The following is a 24,193-nucleotide window of genomic DNA, read 5'->3' as shown; positions in this document are numbered from 1 at the left end:
TCAAAAACACCAAATTTTGAGCAAAAAGCTGAGATAATTCCATTTTTGCGAAGGACTTTTGATAGAGATCAGATGCAGAGCGATCTTTAAAACATACACTCTTAGAAAGGATGTGTTAATTTTATACACATCATTGTGCTGTAAGCTTTTAACACATTATGTGTAATTTTAACACATTATGAGTCATTTTGTCTTGATTTTGTGTTCAAGTATAACACATGTTGTGTTAAAAGTAACACAAAATGGGTTGTTTCAATAATAACACAGAGATGGGTGGATTCCAGGACGACGCAGTTAGTGTGTTGTCCCAGAATCAACACTAATGTGTTGTTTTTAACACATTCGTTCTTAGAGTGTACACAGAGTTCTTTCTCTTTCACGTGAGGCGCTACTTCCGGGTTGTATACGTTGCACCTCGTGGATAATAGCGGTATTGCGGAAAGACGGAAAATCTCGTCATTGGCGGGGAAGCGTTTTCTCTTAATTGACGAGATATCTCATCAATGGCGGCGAAAGAGTTAATAAAGGTGTAATTTCATCCTTTAATATAAGTGAGTTTGTATTTGTTTAATTGTTTTAGGGTTTTCATAAAAATAGTATTGAACCACAAACTAAGTTTAAAGTAAGGAGGAAATCAAGGTTTTTATTTCTGTAATAATGAATGTATATCACTTTCATGTCATATGGCTTGTTTATTTTGTTAATTGTGAGTAATGTTAATTCTCATCAAAGTCCAAAGTTGAAGATTAAAATGAGTTTATTAATATGTGGCAAAATTTCCTCACTAGCACATCCCTTGTTTGTTTATATTTAAGTTTACAAACTTTTTATTTAAGGCTTAAAATATCAAAATATTATATTAGTAAACCTCTGTAGTAGTGTGTGGTAGGGATGTAACGATTAAATTGTGTGTCCCATTAAAAATGCCTGTCTGAAATCGATTCTGAATCACAAAGCTGTGATTCTTTGTTTTATGCACAGCTTGTGCATGTACTACGGCATTTGGTCAGTAGGAAGTCCTTATCAATCTAAAATTATTATGAGTCGGAGTCGTTTATAACGTGCATTTAAAAAGTTAAATAAAAATCATTCAAAATATTCTTTATTATCATGAAAATACCTGAAACCATTTGAAGAATGGCAATATAAATATTCCTGTAGACATTTCCAGGAATAGCGTTTGTAATGCTGCAACTTCTGTGGCACAAAGGCAGTTTCTGCATGAGAGCGCCCCCTGGCGTTCGGATGTGCCAGGATTTCACCGTAATTCATTAAAATTCATTCATTGAGAAAATGCTCATTTGCGCGATTAATCGTTACAGCCCTAATGTGTGGCTTTATTGTTTTTAAAAGTACACTTATGTGTGAATACCCTAATTTAGTGCCGCCTTTAGCTATAATAAGTGAAAAATCAAATTGATAATATTTATGAGTTTTATTAGTGATTAAAGGCGGAGTCCATGATGTTTGAAAGCCAATGTTGATATTTGAAATCACCTAAACAAACACGCCCCTACCCCAATAGAATCTGGACCTTCTGTTGATAGACCCGCCCCACACATACGCAACCCGGCATTTGATTTGATTTGATTGGCTATAAGTGTGTTTTGGTAGTCGGCCCGTCTCCTTTTCCAACGCGTTTTTCAAACATCGTGGACTCCGCCTTTAATCGATTATGAAAATAATTTTTAGTTGCCGCTCTACGCCTTATATGCTAGCCTAGCTTGTCTTTTTTCTGAAAATGTAACAACACCATTATGCTAAAATTTAAATGCAAGAAAACAATAACGACTTAAAGTGGACATGCTAGCAAACAGAACACCGAAGTGTTCATGATATGGCTTTATTTTCCTTGTTATAAAACATGGATGGGGAATAGTGCTGCTCATCTCATTAAACGTGGTTGTTCCATGTTGACATCAGAAACATGTCAGAGAAGATTATTCTTGAGAAAACATACCTTGTTTCCTTGGTTCAGTGTTGAACAACCCGCAGCACAAACACGTCTTTGTGATATTTAGTAACTACATAATAACGTGCATCTTTCCTGTCAGTTTACCGCAGTTTAACATCTCACACAAACTGAAGAGTTGTAGGCCTGAACTTGTATGAGCTGCAGTTGCCTGATGATGAGGTAGAATGACAGTCACATATGCATTTAATCTAGGTGCCTTTACACAACAACGATGAAATGATGTGAACTTTGCTGTAGAAGTGTTGGTAACACTTTACAATAAGGTTTATTAGTTAACGTTAGTTAACTACATTAATTAACATGAACTAATAATGAGCTGCACTGCACGTATAAAGCATTTATTAATTTTTGTTAATGTTAATTTCAACAATTACTAATACTTTATTAAAATCTTGTTAACGTAAGCTAATGCACTGTAAACTTAACATGAACAAAAACAATTAAAGTTTTATTTCTATTAACTAACATTAACAAAGATTAATAAATACTGTAACAAATGTATTGCTTATGGTTTGTTCATGTTAGTTAATACACTAACTAATGAACTAGGGATGCATAACGATTAATCGCGATTAATCTATAGCAGAATAAAAGTTTTTGTTTGGATCATTTATGTGTGTGAACAGTGTATAATAATTATGTATATATAAATATGCACACGTGCAGGTATAATTTTAAGAAAAAAATATATTTATATATTAAGTACTTAAATTTACAGATAATATAAGTTATACATAAATGTTTAAATGTATATACACTTGTAAACATTTCTTAAATATATACATGCATGCATTTATCTATACAAAGTTATTAAACACAGTTCACACACATATATGATAAATGTAAACAAAAACTTTTATTCTGCTATAGATTAATCGTGATTAATCGTTATTAGGGGTGTAACGGTACGTGTATTCGAACCGGACCGTTTCGGTTCAGGGCTTTCGGCACGGTGCACACGTGCACCGAAAGGCTGAATGCATTTTGTGTGCGCCTGTGCGGAACATAATACGTGCGTTTCCGCACGAACATATTAAAGGATTAGTCCATTTTCTTAAAATAAAAATCCAGATAATTTACTCACCACCATGTCATCCAAAATGTTGATGTCTTTCTTTGTTCAGTCGAGAAGAAATTATGTTTTTTGAAGAAAACATTGCAGAATTTTTCTAATTTTAATGGACTTTAATAGAGCCCAACATTTAATACTTAACTCAACACTTAACAGTTTTTTTCAACGGAGTTTCAAAGGACTGTGGACGGTCCCGGGCGAGGCGTGGGGGTCTTGTCTAGCGAAGCGATTGTCATTTTTGACAAGAAAAGTGAAAAATATATACTTTTAAACCACAACTTTTCGTCAAGGTCCAGTCCAGCGCGATCTAACGTAAATGCGTAATGACGTAGGGAGGTCACGTGTTACATATCTAAAACGCACATTTGCGGACCATTTTAAACAATAAACTGCCACAAAGACATTAATTAGTATCAGTTTACATACAATAACGTAGGAACGGTCCTCTTTCTCAACACATGTAAACACTGGGGCGGAGATTCGCGTTCGTCCACTGTGACCTCTTGACGTGATGACGTATTGCGGTGACGTAGTGGGGTCAGCTGGCGCATCACGATCGGATCTACACGACGAGAAGTTGTGCTTTAAAAGTGTATATTTGTTATTTTTCTTGTCAAAAATGACAATCGTTTCGCTAGATAAGACCCTTATGCCTCGTTTGGGATTGTTTATAGTCCTTTGAAACTCCGTTGAAAAAAACTGTTAAGTGTTGAGTTAAGTATTAAATGTTGGGTTCTATTAAAGTCCATTAAAATGAGAAAAATTCTGCAATGTTTTCTTCAAAAAACATAATTTCTTCTCGACTGAACAAAGAAAGACATCAATATTTTGGATGACATGGTGGTGAGTAAATTATCTGGATTTTTCTTTTAAGAAAATGGAATATTCCTTTAAGTGGCGGAAGTCTCCGCGTTCAGCGCAAGTCTTCTGTCAAACATATAACATAATTCGGCCCGCAGAAAGATTTTTATTTACTTAGATGTATATCCGTTTGATTATTGATGTAAACGTTTACGTGTCGTATCTAAAAGCGCATGTTAAACGCGTGTCAACGCGTTGCTTTGTTCTTTCAAAAGTGCGTGAGAGGATGCGCGCCTTTCGTTGGTACGCATTCATGAGACGCGCTTTCTGTGACAGCGAGAATAAGGAATGCGTGATCAGATTTTTCATCTGCACATCACGTCAATCATATCATTGTGCCAATGCGATCAGCTGGTCGGGACAGAGAAGAGCTGTAACCCGGGCTTACTCAGCTGTCACTCAGCTGCGGAGGGGTTCGTTACAGCTTACATTGACGACACAAGCAAAGATTAGGAGAAACATGCAAAAGAACAAAGATGGCTAGGTATGCAACTCACTAATCTCAAAATGAATGTATAATAAGTATATCATCATGTTGCTTGCTATGCAGTTTGACATAGAGCAGTAATATTATTTTTATACAGAGATGGTACATAGCCAATTCAATACTGTGAGTTAAACAATCCAAAATAAATCAAAACAGAAAATTTTTGGTGGCAAAAATGTAGGCTAATAGTTCATAAATGTATTCGGGAATTGAATTTGTTAGTTCAAGGTTTTAGTAGAAAAAGTTTAAGAGAAGGTTGAGAAAAGAGTTACCTTCTGTTATAAAATAATGTAAAAAAGAACTTTGCAGTAGTATTTTATTTATAATTTTTTCATTTTATATATATTTTATATGTTATATTTTAATAAAAAGTGTTTAAAAAAGTGTAAACAAATTGTAAAAAAAAGTTTATAGTAATAAACAACCTGCAGTTTAATGTTTGCATTTCTCCCTTACTGTACCGAAAATGAACCGAACCGTGGCTTCAAAACCAGGGTTCGCACCGAACCGTGATTTTTGCGTACCGTTACACCCCTAATCGTTATGCATCCCTATAATGAACCTTATTGTATCTCTTGTCTCGTAGGCCTGTGTCGTTTTTTTTGTTTATACTCCTGCATGCCTATAGACTGAATTAACATGCATTATGTCACCTTTGTCACAGATTCAAGGTTATGTAGTTTACACAGTGGCAACAAGGTGTTGTTTTAAAAAAAAACTGGTATTAAGAGGCTGTTTACACCTGGTATTAAGATGCATTTTGGTCAATAGGATCACAAATGGACAACATTAAATACCTGTGTAAACGGGTTGTAAAAAGTTTTGAGCTCATCCACTTTCGACCACATTCAGAGGTAGTAGAAAACACATTCGAGTGGGTGCTTTTGTGGTGTAGATCTGCATGTGGTCGAATGTGTTTGAACAGCCACAAAATACGCTTATTGATTTAATGTGTAATGTATTGAGCTCAGTGTTTTAATATAGGACATGACTTCTAGCACAAACACAATGTGTACCGCGCTGTAGGCTTTTATTTATAAAACTGAAATGAAAGCCTCTTACATTTTGGTTTCATTTTGTGAGCATGTGAAAGTTGCAGGAGCTTATTTCATCAATTGTTCTGAAGTATCAGAGCAGTTGATGAAATAAGCTCATGCAGCTTTGGATATCAGTCTGGATAATTGGTATAAAAAAAATGTATTATCGGTTTATCTCTAGTATTTAACTTTTGATCCGATCGACCAAAACATCCTTAATAACAAAAAAGCCCCTTTGAAACCCATAATCAAATGCTTGCATTTTAAGGTCCCCCAAAACCCCTGTACATTTTTCAATTAACAGTTGAAGAATACATTGTCTTGTAAATTTGATTTTGATATCTGGTTATATCCATTGTTTGGCAGACATTAGGCCCAGCAGTCATCTTTACTCGCACACAGTTTAAGCACCTCATCTTAACAGATTCCCTTGACAGTCTTTGCTTTTTTACAGCCAGTTAGCTTTTACAGCTTAGAGCTTACAGTTTTTTATACAATAAATTGGAATAGCATATTTCTCAGTCTTTATTACAGTATATCCACTTTTTTAGATACTGAAAGTAAAAAAATTAAAATGCAGGTTTGGCCTTTGAATAAGCAGGGAATCAGACTGGCGACAGACTATTTGTAAGCCTCAGGGCTGCCCTGCTCTTTCTTCAGTACCGGAGTGTGCGCAATTGTTTCGGCCTGAAACATTATGTTCCTTTAGCCTAAATGCAGTCTTTGCCCTTTTATTTAAGCAATAATTTTTTTGCTTTTAATACATTTATGTTTGGTACTTGCCTTTTTAATACATTAAAAGTTTTTTTTTTTCAGTTAAAATACTTTTTGCCCATGCTCAATAGAGTGATGGCCATTTGTAGGTTGATTTCTCTGTAAAAAGTTGAAACGCTGACTGTGGCAATTAAACGTGGCTGTTTGTTTGAGCATCCTGACTAGGGCTTCCGCTAGTGGTTATATTGGTAATCAAGTGATCTGGTGATTATTTTTATGATTAATTAAGTAGTCCCACTCCCACATAGTTTCTTTTTCCACATATTCTTTTTTGTTGAATGTTTTTCTAACATATGCTCTTTATGGAACTACTGTTGTGTACTTTAAGTGTGCTCCATGTCTGCTCATTTCTGGTTAGCTTCATATGCAGGATCTGGAAAGCTGATTAGCTGATTATCAGCTGATGTGCTTAAGTTACAGCTGATCTCAGAACAGAACACGCATTCAATCTGTCAACCAGATGAACCAGTTATCCGCTTTCATTAGACGATTCAGTGTGAATGATGAAAATGTGGCTATAATGATTGTTGAATGTGCTGTTACTCTTACGGCGCTTTCACACGGGGCGTCAGCGTTAACGCTTCCCATTCACTTTTAATGGGTGACGTCATGCGTTGCCGAACTGAATTGTGGATCCGTCGGCGCCGCGTCAGTGCCGTTGCTCGCGGCAGAAGTTGAACATATCTCAACTTTTCAAGCGGCAACGCGCACGTCAGCCAATCAGATCGCCATATGCAAATTACCTAGACAGAGCCAGCCAATTACGTTTATGGAAGAACGGAGCATGTGTAGCGGTCACTGTGATTGGCTGTTGGTCACGCTTCAGACAAGCCTTCCGTTAAGCGTTAACGCTTACGCCCCGTGTGAATGCGCCGTGAGTGCCTCACAGTGTAATGCACTGTGTGTGTTTTGGTGAAAATGGTGTTTCCATGTTTGTTTGTTTGTTTTGTTTTTACCATATTCATAAAATTTGTCTGTGAGCAAATATTTTTATCCAGAGTGAGCTGACCTGAAGTAACCTAGGCTCTTGCTCATTTGTTGGTTGGTGATCACCCCTGGCAAATTTCATACTTGCCACATATTGACCCAAGCCCTTTAAAGAAGTAGAATCATCCAACATGTAATTGTACAATAATTCTTTAAATATTTCTAGAAATAATTTGTGAGCTGCAGAACACATTTGCATATGCTTAAATAATTACCAGATGCTTAAAAAACCTTTAATAGCCTATATAATCAAAAAGAGGGTCCTATTACTTGTCATATGCAGCAGATATATTCATATTAACTCGGGGAAAGATAGAAAGGACACGCTTAAACATTCACTCTATGATATTAAACTTCATCTGTGGGTTACATGCATTCCTTCCATGTACATCAAGTTTGAACTACGATCCATCACACCACTAATAATGGTTACAAAACAAAATATTTTCTCATAACAATCAGCTACCTTCAAAAGTTTGTCAGAAAATTGATACAGAAGGTGAAGTATTGATGCGCACATCACCAGAAGTTCATGACGATTTATCGATATTTTGAACACCGCACTATTTCCAATAAATAAATGGTTCTTAAGATGAACATTAGGCTTTTCTGTGTACACACACATCCCTACATAAAAATGGGTCTTATCTTACCCACATATAATGGTTTTGATATCCATTTTAATATAAATAAGGCCCAACATTTGTATAACTGCGTTTAGTTGTTTCACTCCCTCAGCAGATGTAGAAGTGATTTTATTCATCATTGTTTCTTTAGGGTCAAACTACGCCATGTCTAATGGTGGAGGTGGAGGAGGGGCCAGTAGCTCCACACACCTGCTGGACCTACTGGATGAGCCCATTCCAGGTGTGGGCACCTATGATGATTTCCACACTATCGACTGGGTCAGAGAAAAATGCAAAGACAGAGAGCGCCACCGCAAGGTAACACATCTGTCCTTAAAAAAAAAAACAAGAGAGAAGGCTAGGACTTGAACATATGATGAATAAAAAATATCAGATCCATTTTGAAAATATCAGTTTGAAATCTTAGAAAACATTTGATGTTTACATTTACAGCCACGTGGAGCTAAATTTAAAACAGAAGCAGCAAAAATAGAAACTAAGGGCGTACTCAGGACCGAACCATGCCTGAGCGCAATTGACCTATGGCTAAGCCAAACGGTGTGCATAGGGTACATGCAACTCTGACACTAAGGCTGGGCGATGGTGTGTTTTTAACCCTTTCCCAAGTCAGATCTCAACTGAGATAAGTGTCTGCTAAATCCAGATTAAGTTATGTCATGTCACTAAGCTTCATTAACGTATCTGTAAATAACCGAGTTAACAAATGCTATTTGTAATAGCAATGTTGTGCTGAATGATTCATGTAAATACTGAAGCACCAAACTAACTGAGATGTAACTTACTCTAAAGATGGTAAAAAGGCTTGTCCTGGAAACGTATGCGGAAGCTTTTCATTTTACTTCTCAACAATAAAATTATTAATATAACCCTCCAATGCATAGTTAAGGCCCTTTTGGTAACTTTGAGATGATATATAGTCTTTCTGTCTCCAGAAATCATCAATTGCCTCCTGTGAAATGTCTCCTGCTGTGACAGCTGCCATAGCACCTGTCACCGAATGTTGATTGTTTGTCCGAGTGAGTGGAGGGGGCGTGGCTTAGCCATAGGTCAATTGTCCCCACTCCCCCACTTGCATGCACTCACACTGTACTTTAATCGATCTGTCACTGAGCATGCTTTCGTCCATTAGAATGCAGCTGAAGAAAACAGGAAGTAATCACTCTCTTCACACTAGAGCACATTGTAATGTTAAGTTTGGGGCTTCTATTTTGAATTTCCAAGCTCTAAGTCAGGGGTGGGCATTCCTGGTCCTGGAGGGCCACTGTCCTGCAAAGTTTAGCTCCAACCCTAATCAAACACACCTGAATTTCATTTCCAAATCATACCGAAGGCTTTGGTTGGGATTTTCAGGTGTGTTTGATGAGGGTTGGAGCTAAACTCTGCAGGACAGTGGCTTTTCAGGACCAGGAATGCCCACCCCTGCTCTAAGTCATTTGCAAAAATGCGAATGACTTTAAAAGGACCATTTATCTGTCTGAAAGTATTTAGGTAAATTATCTTTCTGCTTTACAGGGTTTTTTTCTGTGGTTTCACAAGTGATCACTTGTATGGATTTTTTATTTGATCAGAAAATATGTGTCTTATTTGGATTTTCCTTTTTTAGATAAACAGTAAAAAGAAGGAATCGGCGTGGGAGTTCACCAAGAGTCTTTATGATGCCTGGTCAGGGTGGCTGGTGGTCACACTTACAGGACTTGCGTCAGGTAAACCCAAACACCTTAAAGATCAATGATAATTTTTTTTAAGTATTCACCTTCTTGTTAGCAAAAAATAGAACTGTGGATATACCAATTGTGAGCAAAGCACCCTATCATTTTTACACTAATGTCACCATATGGATTTGTATAGCTGCTCAATACATTGAGTATAAAAGATTATATTAGAATATAACTCAACCTCAACTGTCAAATCACCATTAGAGAATTTTGATCTCTGAGTCTATCTAACAGCTCACTCTGGGATCTAAGTAGTGTCAATGATGCAAAATAGTGATGCGGGGGTTGACGATTTTTCCAACCTGCGGGTCCCACTTTTATGAAATACTTGGCCTGCCCCGCATCACTGTATCTATTTTTACAACCTGCACTGCCCCGCGATGATTAAAATAAACTAGAGCCCGACCGATAAAGGATTTTGAAGGTCGATACCGATACAAATGTTTGTTGGGTTTAAATTCCGATATATCGGCCGATTTTTTTTTTTTATTATTATTATTTCAGAAACGCGCAACAAAACATTAACAGATTTCCCTAACATTCCCAGTTATTTGTAGTTTATTTATGAGTTTTAACTAAAATAATATGATAATGCATTTTAAAAAGAAACTTGTTTCTTTTATTGTCACAACAGAGGAACATCAAAATATATTAAAGTTCTGATAAATAAAATTTATAAAAATACAAACTTATGATATGAAACGTAAAGGCCTTTGAACAAAAACACAAAAACCACAACAACCAAATCAAAGTTACCACTTTTAAAATACTTGGTTCATAAATATAACTTTGAATATGACTGTAGACAAATTCTGTTAAGTTCTGGTAAATAACAACATGGTTGAAGGCCGGTTTTTAAAAATATTCATTTATCAGCCATTATGAATGCAGATAGTTTGGAAAATGCCTAATATCGGGCGATTATATCGGTGACCCGCGCATCACTAATGCAGAACACACTGCAGAAATTTGGTCAACAGATGAAGCCAAACATTGGCCAAAGGCCGACCATTGGGTTGCTGTGTCATGGCCTTTATTTGGCCCAAAGCTGATTGGTTTGTATGTAAACATCATTACAATAGGGGTGTGCAATATTGGCAAAAAAATCCTATCTGGATAATACCTACGAATATTTTAGATCCTGCAAAAATGTGTTTTGTGAAAGTATTTTATTGCTCTAGCTCCCTCCTACAACAGATGGATATAATTAAAGGGCGTTTTGCAGGTAAAATTTTTCAACGAATTTGTGCAATTTGTTTGTTGATAATAAACATTTAAACTGTTATCCATTGTATTTTATGTTGTTGGGTATCACAAAACCTGAAAAAGTATGAAAAAGTACAGCGGTTTGCAATGATTCTCCTTTCCCCCACAACGCACTGTATGACGTCACGCTGGGGAGAGAATTTACCAAAGCCGCCTTGAGAGCATTGAGAATGACTATAGAAAGACGAGTAAAGTACAGTTCTGATATCGCAGATTATTTAGATAGATAGATAGATAGATAGATAGATAGATAGATAGATAGATAGATAGATAGATAGATAGACAGACAGACAGACAGATAGACAGACAGATAGACAGACAGATGGATAGGCTAGTATAGAGAGATAGGCAGACAGCCAGATAGCATAACGTTAGCATATCTTCGTGTAGAAAGTAAACAAACAATTAACATACTCGTGCATGCTGGCTTGAAGGGGTCCATGATCCTGCCTGAAATGGGTGTAACTTTATGCGATCTTCAGCACAAACGGTTTTGGCAGCATGTCTCTAATCCTTGAAGGTGAGTGAAGCACGTCACGTCTGTTCGTGGGTACCAGCGACCCAAACGCACTCACTTTCTTACAGCCAGTAGCGGAATGGCAATCGGGAGAGACGGGACCTTCCCGGTGGGCCGATCTGATAATAGTTAATTTCGAGTTATATTAGCAAAACCGTCTGGCGGCGTGATGTGCGGCCGGTTCCCGCAGCCCGCTGGTCAAACTGCAGCCTCTCTGCTCAACAAAGTATATAAAAGTGCTTAACCTGTTCGGCAGGTCCAAACATGTACAGGATTTATAAAAATACGGTGATCAATGAGCGGTTCCTCCTCAAATGGCATAGCCTGTCGTGATGTAAAAAGCCGCCGAACGCCTGTTTATTACAGTATGTATGCGGTCGGATCCGAGTGTGCTGCAGCTGCTGCTGCTGCTGCGTATAAAATGATCGTGTGATTCGTTATAATCGCATAAACAATATAACAAAGCATCCTTTTATGTCACAAAACAATATATTTGAGATATTATTTGATAGACTAGTAAGTGTGGATTAAGGATGTTTAAAAATCTCTAGCCTGGTGGTCAGGACATGAATGGATCAAATCAGCAGATTTGCGAAGTTTTATTTATCTCCACGTATATCATAAATAATAATTAGCATGGTAACTTTGCAGTATAACACATTATATATTTCCTACGATGTATATATGATTTCCAAATTATATACGTAAGTATAAAACAGCAATAAATGTCACATCTATCTCTATGACTCTGGCTGAGTCTTTCTCCACTTCTCCCCAACGTGACGTCATCGCAGAATTGCGTTAAAAAAACCGTTAATACCAAAAACGTAAAAAAAAGTGGTCTTTAAGACCATTTTTGAGACATTTTAAAAATTATAAACATATCTTGAGTGATTTATGTACCCATTAATCGACAGTGGTGGTTAACCTGCAACACGCACTTTAAGGTTAATGTTGGTTCACGTAAAGAGTAGCGTACTTGAAGCAAAAATAACATTGTAATACAGTATGTCAGAAAATGCTAACTTTCATTAAACACAGCATAAGAAGTGATGCACAGCTTTTCATAATGTAGTGAGTTCCTCTTCAGCCATTTCACATTGTTATGTTTATAATAGTTCATTGTTCATAGTTCATATTGATGATCTTGTAGTCCATTTGAAAATATTCCTACAAACTGACTGTATTCGTCAGTAACTTCTCTTCCCTTTACCTGCCATTTTTATCTGTGCGTGTCCACTGGCAACATAGAAATTGCAAAGAGTGCGATCGGATAAAGTGTTAAAAGTTAATATGACGTTGATTTTTACAGGCATACACGCCGCAATCAAATGTGCTGCTACATCACGCTCTGAAAGCACATGCAAATTGAATTTGTGGGCACAGAATGTTTGAATTGAATGTGCAAGTGGTATATTCAAAAATATAATTTTGCACAACGTTAAAGCAACACTAAAGACTTATTGCTCTTTGCTCCCCCTACAGGTTAGAATCGTAATTGTTTATTACCACTGTCGTAAATACTGCAGTATAGCTGGCTCTGATTGGATTGTAGGTCTGCCGTAAAGCAAGTTTTTGTAGTTTTCACTCGAACTACAGGACTACTACCCGACGGTTGGAAACTTCTTTAGTGCGGTTTTGGCATTCACCCTGTTTTGAGTGGATGAACCACTGAAACTTTTTTGGAAACGTTATTTTAAGGTAAAAAAAAACTCTTTGGTGTTGCTTTAAAACAACAACGATATTGCCACGAATGATATATCTTGCAAACCCCGACATTGCAGTAGCGCTGATAACAGAAAAGCAACAAGAGCTGATGTAGGCTTAGTCAGCCACTTATATACACACGTTTCTGTCCTGCATGTCATGTGACAGCGTGTTGTGCCAAAGTGGCACATTTTAAACTGGATTTGTAAAACTTTACTAGGAACTTTTCAACATATTGCAAACTAAATCGTTTTGTTTACAGTCAATTTGCATTCAACCTTTGAACATAATCATTTCCCAGAGAGATTTCTCAGAAAGGTGTCTTGGCTCAGTGTTTTACTAAACATCATTGCTCTGCAAATATTACTGCGGGCGATGGGGTTATGGCAGTCATGAAATCTGAGTATAACAAAGCTGGTGCAGACTGTCCAGAATAGTTATAGAGAAGTTGATTAAATTTAGTCTTATGTCTGAACAATATTAATTGCTAAATTCAGTTTGGATGCAATCTTTAAACAATGACTCGTAATTAGAGCCCGACCGATATGCGTTTTTTCGGGCCGATACAGATATTAGGGAGTAAAAAAAGACAGATAACGATATATCGGCCGATATTCTTTATGTGTACATTATAGTTCAGTATATACTACAGTATATTATACTAAAGTACTGTACATAGAATACACTATATACTTTAACATAATATACTATGAATAAATACAATGCAATGCAATGATCACTCACAAATGTGGTGATTACTCACAAATGTGGTGATCCAACACTTATATTGATGTGACAAAGATATGTACTATAGGCAAGAAGTTAACAATAAACTTTATTATCCAAAATTAGTTGGATATCAGTGCACTAAACAGTAAACTTGACTTATTATAAATAACTTTAAAACACAAAGAGAACAAAATACATAAAACTTGCATCATTTGCAGTTTTGACGAGAATAACGTTATAAAGAGAAACTTATGAAGTCATTGATTAATATTAGCTTTACAGTAAGTTGTGTACTTCACAAATTAGTTAGCCACTCACAGTTACGAAGACAATGCTTGACGGAGCACATACTAATGTACACTATGTTTAATGTTGTGCTTGTGCACAACGTTTTTATAACACAAACCCAGGGTTCCGTGCAAACTTTAGACTTTAATAAAACTAATGCGTCTTCGCTCCGCCTCTTTTATTTAGCAAGGGTGTAGAGTTGCGCGAGCTTATTGAATCAATTGCTCTGAAATGAGCGTGTTAACTAACAACACAAGCAGCAGTAATCTCATATAGTGTTATATAAGTGCACGGCTGCGCGTAGTTTAAACGTGTCATTTCTCCGTCTCGCGTCATTTCTCCCGCTTGCGTTTTAACTCGCAAGTCGACAAAGAGACGGATTAAAAACACCAAATGTAAGCGGGAATGCGTCTCTCTTGTCCATTTATAATCCAATCGACCAAAGCGCGTCTTAATACCAGGTGTAAAAATGTTGTGAAGAAGACACTGCGTGACTGCTTCCATGCCACCTGAACTGAGAGACTGACTGACTGAACTGAAGTGAAGGGGGTGGGGGATTGGCTGGTGTCACTACAGTGAGTGATCTGGGTCACCATTAGCAACCAGTATGGCGCACTCTGCTGGACAAACAAGTACTTACATCTTTCAAATGCATTTAATGTGTTCTGTAACAAACGTTCATATCGGCGCATATCTGCGGCTTATACGCCGATACAGATATATCTGCGACATGCTCATATCGGCCGATAAAATCGGCAAAACGATAAATCGGTCGGGCTCTACTCGTAATAACCAGGTATCCTGCTGCACAGATGTTCAAGCTAACAGCTATTTAACCTAACCATATAGAGATTTATTAGGGATCCAAGCACAAAATGGGAAATGTGTTTAGTATGAAGCAGTGTCTTACTGTTCTTGTTCTGACTTTAAATGCAAGTACAGGTTTATGGGTTAAGTAACTTTATAGGGGCTGTTTACACCTGGAATTAAGATACATTTTCGTCGATCGGATCACAAGTGGATGACATTAAAGACAGGTGTAAATGGTGTTCAAAACTTTAAGCTCGTCCACTTTTGACCACATTTAGAGGCAGCCAAAAACACATTCGACTGGAATGCTTTTGTGGTTTAAACGTGCATGTGGTCGAATGTGTTCGAGCAGCCACAAAAGACGCCCACTCTTGTCCAAGACTAAAATGCTTGTTTGAGTTGTCCTCAGCTTGTGCTGACATATCTTTAAATATATAAGTGCCATTGTTTTGTCTCAAGATGCACACCAGTAATGTTTCACCATTGTGAAACATCAAGCAAGTCCTGCACTCAATTTTCTAATTCCTGCATGCTTTAAAACCGAAACCAAAATATCAGATGCGCAAGTGTATGGACAACCATTCTTTGTGTATTATGGTGCTTTTCCATTGCATAGTACCTCACGGTTTGGTTTAGTTTGGGCCGGGTCAGCTTACTTTTGGGAGCTTTTCCATAGGTGCAGTACGTAGTACCCGATACTTTTTTCATACCATCTCAGTTGGGGTTCCAAGCGACCCGAGCTGATACCAAACGTGACGCGAAACCACAGTAGATCACTGATTGGTCTGAGAGAACTACCAGTGTCATCGCTATAATTTAAAAGATTAGCTTGCGCTGTCTCGAGCAAACATGTTGTCATCTGTGCTCTGCTATAAGTTTCCAAACTCCCTTTTAGCGATGAAAAACATCCACAGGTTGAGAATCAGAAACACCATACCAGTTTTTTCCAAACTTGCAGTTTGTGGCAGAACCTTCACGACGAGCACGTCAGCATTATATGCTTAAATGCAACTTAAATGAGGCTCAGCGGAGTGCGTCAACTATTGACACCACGGGTGTTTAAACAGAAACTGTCATGAGAGATAGAGGTTACGTTAGTAATAAACGCGATGTGCAAACATCTGTTTGTGGTGGCCAATTTTAATTTTGTGGCGGACTGAGAAATAAATAAATGTATGGGAATTTACAAGGACGCTCTCACTTGTGATGTCACAGCAGTAGGCAGCGCAAATATAACGACACGCCTATAATCCCTCCCACTGCGAAGTGATACCAAACTCGATGGAAAAGCTGACCCGACCCAAACTAAACTAAACCGTGGGGTACTATGCAATGGAAAAGCGCCATTAGATTAAGCATTTAAGACTGTACAACTATCAGATTTCTTTAGACAAGGGCTTAATGTTCTTATTTTTATAAAAACCTCTGATTCATTTAGACAGCATGGATCATATTTACTGTCTAATGCTGTGTTTACACCAGCCACGGCAAAAGGCGGCAAAAATGCGCTATTTGCGTGTAGTTGGACACTTGAACATTTGAGTTTACTCGCTTCATTCGCAGCGAGTGAAATTCTATTCATTCAAGACATTCACGCGGAAATCCGCGTCATGGGAGGGGCTTCTGCGACTCTGCTGAGACTCCGCTCGCTTCCTGTAATCATGTCACTACTACAGCAAGGCCCTGATTGGTTAACGCGGTGCGGAAATCCGCTGAAGTTCAGATTTTTCAACTCGTGCGTTTCCCGCGGCAACGCTCAATTTGTGAGGAACGCCTGGCGCCTTTCGCGCGTTCCGCGCCATTCGCGCTGCAGGATGCCTTATCGCGCCTTTGCATTGACTTAACATGTAAATCACCAGGCTTGCCGCCTCTACCGCGGCTGTCTCAATTTATCTAGATCACGGCTCAAACAGAAATTGTGTGTTGCGTTAATCGCGTGTTAATAAAATTTGTGGGTTAAAATGAATTTGAGCTAACGCTATATTAACGCATTAATTTTGACATCCCTAGTTTTTATTAATCATGAAATTTGGAACTGTGGAGCCCTGCGATTTCAATTTTAGTTTAATTTTCATGAATAAAAGAAGGTTCTACTGATAATATCTTGTATTTATATTCTCTCTTTGTAACACAATTTCAGTATTTGCCACCCACATACAAATCCCAATTTAACTGACTATAGACGGTTTCATCGGACGCACGTGATACACGTCTAGATCCGAACCTTACTTCTGGTTTCGTTTTTTTAATGGTCTGAGTAGGTGCTAAACTGATCTCTTGAACAAATGCCTCGTCGAAAATAAGAAATGTTTTGGTTTCCTATGTAATCTATGTGTTGTTTTTTAGCTTGTTATATAAATAAACTACGTTTAAAGAACTTTGTTGTTATTTATTCTTAGCGGATTTTACCGGAAGTTCATGCGGACCGCGACAGCCACTTGTTTATGTTGTTACTGCTGAAACGGTCTATAGGTGACACTTTACAATAAGGTTGCATTTGTTACATTAGTAAATGCATTAGCTAACATGAACTGACAATGAGTAATGTAGTTTAACTGCATTAATTCATTTTTGTTCATTTTAGATAGGCCCCAAAATGGCCCAAAAGAGCATTTTGGTTGTATGACACAAACAGAAAACGTGACCTGCACGTGCTTGTCTGAAGCAACATGTCTGCGTTGTGGATGTATTAAACCGCAAAAAGAAGCCAAAGTGAGCAGCTTTCTGTACGCACTGAGGCACATGCAGTTTAATGTGTCCGGTCCAGACGTGATCATCACAGTATGCCCTTCAAAGATCAGAAGATGTGTGAACTTTAGAGAGAGTCGCGCTAATGTGTCTCATACTGTAGTCCATTAACATACATTTTGCGAATAAAGCAATGAAAAACAACGTAACGTTTTTATGTGGAGCGATTGTTGATTCTGCACTGTTTGTGATTCGCCCTCAGTCTCTGTGTGCACGCACGTTTAAGGGCCCTCAATAGTGCACACACGAGAGAAGCGTTTTAATATTTTTAAAGACAAGTAAACCGTTAGTAATAATCAAATTATGAGCAATGGCACAGATAATTACAGTAACAACAGTAAAAACATAATGAAATAAAATAGTCCTGTTTAGGTTTTTCAGACTGATCTAACAGTACTGTACTTCTCAGGTACAAAAATTTAATTAAAAGTAATTCAGTATAAAGGAATACTGCATTGTCTTCACTCTAGATAGGGATGACTTTTCTTCAGTAGATGAGTAAAGATTTTAGCAACAACCATGCTGCTTGGGTATTCATTAAATGCACAGATACAATCATCTGAGAGTCAAAAAAGCAGATCCAGGCAACACACAAAAAAAGATTTCTTATGGATTTTGATTATATATTGACATTTTAAAAAAGCGAAACTGTAGGAAAAGTCACCTAAGTCTGGGATGGCCTGAAGAATAAAAAACTAACAGAAATTAGAAGTGACGCATTTATTGGTCTTTGTCTTGTTTCATCAGGAGCATTAGCGGGCGTCATAGACATCGCTGCTGACTGGATGAACGACCTAAAGGAGGGCGTTTGTCTCAGTGCCATGTGGTTCAATCATGAACAGTGCTGCTGGGGCTCCAACGAGACCACCTTTGCTGAGAGAGACAAGTGTCCTCAGTGGAAGACATGGGCCGAACTCATCCTGGGTCAGGCTGAGGTCAGAACCATGTAAAACTGACTCTGGATCAGTATTCATGTGCACCAGATGGTGCTTTACCCAAAGATTTATATTCTTTTTGTTGTGTCCTCTAGGGGCCTGGTTCCTATATAATGAACTACTTCATGTTCACGTTTTGGGCGCTGTCCTTTGCTTTCCTGGCAGTCTCTCTGGTGAAAGTGTTTGCACCTTACGCCTGCGGGTCTGGAATACCTGAGGTAACCTTTTGAATTGTAGGCAATAAGTCCATGCCTTGTAGGCTATATCAACTTATCGTCCGGGTCCAAAAGCATTGGCCGGTGAGCCCCAAATGTATCTGCATTGCCATTATCAGTTTTAATATGCTGCGCTGGTGTCAGCATGACAAAACTGTGTTGAGCTTAAAATTAAGCAACATTATGAAATGCAGTTGACCTTTATCTCTGTTCTACTTTGCGATCATCTTACTCTTTCTGTGTCTTCTCTGTCAGATTAAAACCATTTTGAGTGGCTTCATTATTCGGGGGTACCTTGGGAAGTGGACCCTTCTGATAAAGACCATCACTCTGGTGCTAGCTGTGGCATCAGGTCTCAGTCTCGGAAAGGAGGGCCCGCTGGTCCACGTGGCCTGTTGCTGTGGCAACATCTTTTCCTACCTCTTCCCTAAATACAGCAAAAACGAGGCCAAGAAACGAGAGGTCAGACATCAGTACCAGAACAGTGTGGGGGTTAGGAGATAGTCTGGGTATTGATTGTAGTTTAGCAACAGACAAATCAGAAACAAGATACTTAGGATACCTTTTTTCATGGCTCTGTGTATTTCTCTTGTTGCAGGTTTTGTCTGCCGCGTCTGCTGCTGGAGTGTCTGTTGCTTTTGGAGCTCCTATAGGAGGAGTACTCTTCAGTTTAGAGGAGGTGAGCTATTGCTATTTTACTATGAGGATGATGCCATTATTCACTTCCATAGTATTCTTTTTTTCCTACTGTGGAGGTGAATGTGGTTCGCGAGTGGTTTGGTTGCAGGCATTCCCCCAAATGTCTTCCTTCCTGTTCATCAGAACAAAGAAATTTATACAGGTTTGTTAGACAAGCATAAGATATTTTTTGGTTATAGTTAGGTTACCAATCTAACCAATTTGATTTACAACATCTCATGGCAAAATAGCTAATAAAGATACATTGAAGGAATGACCAGGTTAACCCAGCAAACCAGAATATCAATACTATAGTACCTCGGAGTAGGCTTTTTTGAGATGGGTTTTTAAACAGCCATTCAAAACACCCAAGCAACTCCAACCAATTAGATCACCTTAAACGGGTATTTAGCCTAACATATTTGCTTATGTTTTCCCTCAGGTCAGTTACTACTTCCCTCTAAAGACTCTGTGGCGCTCTTTCTTCGCTGCACTGGTGGCAGCGTTTGTTCTGCGCTCCATAAATCCATTCGGGAACAGTCGGCTAGTGCTGTTCTACGTTGAGTATCACACTCCCTGGTACCTTTTTGAGCTTTTCCCATTCATCCTGCTGGGGGTATTTGGTGGCCTATGGGGGGCCTTTTTCATCCGGGCCAATATTGCGTGGTGCCGGCGCCGCAAATCCACACGCTTTGGTAAAAATGTGTTATGTGGTTTTTAAGAAATATTGCACCAAAAATTTTAAAAATCTCTTTACATTAACTTGCACAACACTCATGCCATCCCAGATATCCATGACATCTTTTCTTGTGAGAATAATTTTTTTTGGTGCAATACTGTGAAAAATTATATTAGTATTTCAATTGCAGTGATATCATGAGGCAAGTAATGTAAACATCTTACATCTGTTACACCAGGAAAGTATCCGGTCTTAGAAGTGATCACTGTCGCTGCTATCACGGCCATCGTTGCATTTCCAAATCCGTACACGCGGCAGAACACCAGCGAGCTGATTAAGGAGCTGTTCACAGATTGTGGCCCGCTGGAGTCATCACAACTCTGCCAGTACAGAAGTCAGATGAACGGCAGTCAAGCTTACCCAGAAGGATCAGAGGCCGCCACGCCAGGTGTTTACTCAGCCATGTGGCAGCTTAGCCTGGCACTCATCTTTAAAATCATCATGACCATCTTTACCTTCGGCCTAAAGGTGAGCATCCAGCATCTGCTGTTTGGCAATTTACACCAACCATTATTTCAGTTGCTTAATAACATCTGCCAGCGTTTTTTTTTTTTTTTTTTTTGCTTAAAGGGATAGTTCGGCCAAAAATGATATTAAACCCATGATTGACTCACCCCCAGGGTTTAAATTGGGCCGGGGCCGTCCGGGGCTAAGCTCCGGCACATAGGCTGAAGGTCTCGTTCTGCTCGTGCCAGTGTCCCCGCTGCGCTGGTGCGTGTGCACTGACGCGAAGGGAATAATGTGTTTCCATTCATTATGGGGCATACTCACCAACGCAAGTTCAACGATTTGCGCGAGTAGATTACATACAAAGTCAATGCAAAGACGCAATCAGACGCGTCCTAGCACGGGGCGATGCAAATGACGCGAATTGGGCGGCGCAATTGCCGCGGAAACACGCGCTTTTCCTTTTAAACGCGTCTTCGCGCAAGTTATGCAACTCGAGCGAAAAAACTCAGGAACTTCAAGAACGCGCTTTCACACAGGATCATTTGACATTGTAGAGACGAGAGAGAGAGAGAGAGAGAGAGAGCGTGAGAGAGAGCGCGTGAGAGAGAGAGCGCGAGAGAGAGCGCGAGAGAGAGCGCGAGAGAGAGAGCGAGAGAGAGAGCGCGCAGAGAGAAAGAGCCAGCGAGAGAGAGAGAGAGAGAGAGAGAGAGAGAGAGAGAGAGAGGGGCCCACGTCGAGGAAATTTAATAGAAGACTAGAAACGGACTAAAGTATGTATGTCACTCATCTATTTACAGTATGTTGTTAACTGGATAACACTGGATATAACTCACTGTATAGTTTAATACATTTATGTATTTAGATTTTTGATTGTTTTAGCTGCTGACCAGCATAGGGAATTTCTATTGCTAATGTATTATGACATGTTGATAATACAGTACTGTGTGTTGTACCTTTTCTTGTTAATTTAATCTTTTTGGGTAGCCTATCTTATGCATATAGAATTATTCAAGGAGGTTGATTCCTTTTACTTCATTTAAAGTTTTTAATCAATTGTGCATAATGACATGTGCAACAAAAGGATATAGGGTGTCAAACTCATAGATTTGCATAATTTAAAATTCAGACACTCTTTATAAAATATTTGTGGTCAATCTCTGGCACAGATTTAAAGTTGAAACTTATCAAATCCTATCAGAGGTCCAGAATGTCATTAAAACACACCAGTGGCTTTGCTGTCATCAGTATTAAACATGTTACCCCTTAAAGTACCCTCCCCGCAGAGCCCCCCCACATAACAAATCCCAATTTAACCCCTGCTCACCCCCAAGCTGTCCGAGATGCATATGTCCATCATTTTTCACATTTTCAGTTATTTTAGAAAATGTTTTAGATCTTTCAGTTAATTAAATGTGAAGTTGCGGGGTCCACGACCTTCAAGTCCAAAAAATGTGCATCCATCCTTCACAAAATAAATCCAAGCGGCTCCAGGATGATGGATAGAGGTCTTCTGAGGGTAATCCGTGCGGTGCTGTTGTGAAGATATCCATATTTAAAACTTTATAAACCAAAATAGCTACCTTCCGGTGGCGCCGCCATCTTGGACTCCTCTGTATTCAGGAGAGAGTATTAGCGTAGTGTACGCACTTTTCTTAGTGACGTATGACAAATTCGGAGGGCGGGGGCACAGAGCAGCAGCAGAGAAACCTTCGTACGCTGTGTAAAGCTCTGATCTTGAGTGCGGACGCGACTGGGATGGCGGCATTACCGGAGGCTAGTTGTTTTCGTTTGTGGAGTTTTGAATATGGATATTTTTGCGGCGAAGCTGCGTGGATTGCCCTCAGAGGGACTTTGTTTGTCATTGTGGAGCCGTTTGGATTTATTTTGTGAAGGATGGATGCACATTTTTTGGACTTCACATTTGATTAACTGAAAGATCTAAAACATTTTCTAAAATAACTGAAAATGTCATCGTCTAAAAAAATGATGGACATATGCATCTCTGACGGCTTCGGGGTGAGTAAATCATGGGTTTAATATCATTTTTTGGCCGAACTATCCCTTTAAGTTGCTAGCCAATGCCAGCATTTTTAATGCCTTCCAGAAAACTTTCTTCATTAAATATATAAACATACCATATATCATATGAAAGAAAATACAAAAAGAAACAGAAAAAGTTGCATCCTATCTTTTTATCACCTCTTAAAAGGATAGTTCGGACAAAAATTATATTAAATCCATGATTTACTTACTCCCAAGCCGTCCGAGATACATATGTCCATCATTTTTCAGACGATGACATTTTCAGTTATTTTAGAAAATGTTTTAGATCTTTCAGTTAATCAATTGTGAAGTTATGGGGTCCACGTCCTTCAAGTCCAAAAAATGTGCATCTATCCTTCACAAAATAAATTCAAATGGCTCCACGATGATAAACAAAGGCCTTCGGAGGGTAATCCGCCTCGCTTTGTTGTAGAAATATCCACATTTAAAACTTTATAAACGAAAACTACTTCTGGTAATGCCGCCATCTTAGTCGCGTCCGCATTCAAGATGAGAGCTTACACAGCTTACAGAGGTTTATCTGCTGCTGCTCTGTGCCACCCCCTCCGAATTTGTCATACATCACTAAGAAAAGTGCGTACACTACGCTGATACTCTCCTGAATACAGAGGAGTCTAAGATGGCGGCGCTACCGCAAGGTAGTTACTTTTGTTTATAAAGTTTTAAATACGGATATTTCTACAACAACACCGCGTGGATTACCCTCAGAAGACCTTTATTTATCATCCTAGAGCCGTTTGGATTTCTTTGGGCAAGGATATATGCACAGTTTTTGGACTTAAAGGACGTGGACCCCGTAGCTTTACTGTTTAGCAGCTGAAAGATATAAGATATTTTCTAAAATAACGGAAAATTTGTTTGTCTGAAAAATGATGGACATGTGCATCTCGGACAGCTTCGGGGTGAGTGAGTCATGGGTTTAGTATCATTTTTGGCCGAACTATCCCTTTTAAATAGGTTTCTTCAAAAATACCAAATTCTAGCATTTTTGTAAAGGACTTTTATTAGAGATCAGATTTAGAATTATGATCAAAACATAGACAGAGTTTTTACTGTTTTTGCATCAGTTGGTGCTTAAGTGTTTATAAGTTGGGTAAGAGCGCCACCTAGTGGATAACAGCTGAAAATAGTTTGCCATAAAACTCGTCTTTGGCAGGGAAGCGTTTTCTCTGAATTTATGAGATAATTAGTCAATGGTGGGGAAAGAGTTAATGTATTGTACAGCACATGAAGTTTTAGTTTACTTTTACACTACATACCCAATAAAGTATGAAGTAATATAAGGTGGACATAGTATGAGTTAAAGGGACACTCCACTTTTTTTGAAAATATGCTCATTTTCCAGAAGTTAAATCTCCCCTAAAGTTAAACATTTGATATTTACCATTTTGGAATCCATTCAGTCGATTTCAGGGTCTGGTGCTACCACTTTTAGGATAGCTTAGCACAATCCATTGAATCTGATTATTCCATTAGCATTGCGCCTACAAAA

The 24,193-nt window shown here is 38.5% G+C and overlaps 1 protein-coding gene across 6 annotated transcripts in view; it reads left to right on the top strand.

Annotated features, from left to right (window-relative positions):
* Nucleotides 1-24,193, top strand: part of clcn3 (chloride channel 3) — a 53,369-nt gene that overhangs the window by 15,121 nt on the left and 14,055 nt on the right. For all 6 annotated transcript variants that reach the window (XM_055195158.2, XM_055195138.2, XM_055195176.2 and 3 more), the window contains 8 exons: nucleotides 7,971-8,137; nucleotides 9,444-9,543; nucleotides 18,368-18,555; nucleotides 18,651-18,773; nucleotides 19,026-19,232; nucleotides 19,369-19,449; nucleotides 19,891-20,143; nucleotides 20,366-20,655. In XM_055195158.2, the coding sequence (XP_055051133.1) occupies nucleotides 7,971-8,137; nucleotides 9,444-9,543; nucleotides 18,368-18,555; nucleotides 18,651-18,773; nucleotides 19,026-19,232; nucleotides 19,369-19,449; nucleotides 19,891-20,143; nucleotides 20,366-20,655 (1,409 nt within the window). The remainder of the gene's footprint in view (nucleotides 1-7,970; nucleotides 8,138-9,443; nucleotides 9,544-18,367; nucleotides 18,556-18,650; nucleotides 18,774-19,025; nucleotides 19,233-19,368; nucleotides 19,450-19,890; nucleotides 20,144-20,365; nucleotides 20,656-24,193) is intronic.

This window comes from Misgurnus anguillicaudatus, chromosome 23, assembly GCF_027580225.2.
Source record: "Misgurnus anguillicaudatus chromosome 23, ASM2758022v2, whole genome shotgun sequence".
In the NCBI taxonomy this organism is placed as follows: Eukaryota; Metazoa; Chordata; class Actinopteri; order Cypriniformes; family Cobitidae; genus Misgurnus; species Misgurnus anguillicaudatus.
Note: the sequence above shows the minus strand (reverse complement) of the source record. Positions and strands in the feature narration are given on the sequence as shown.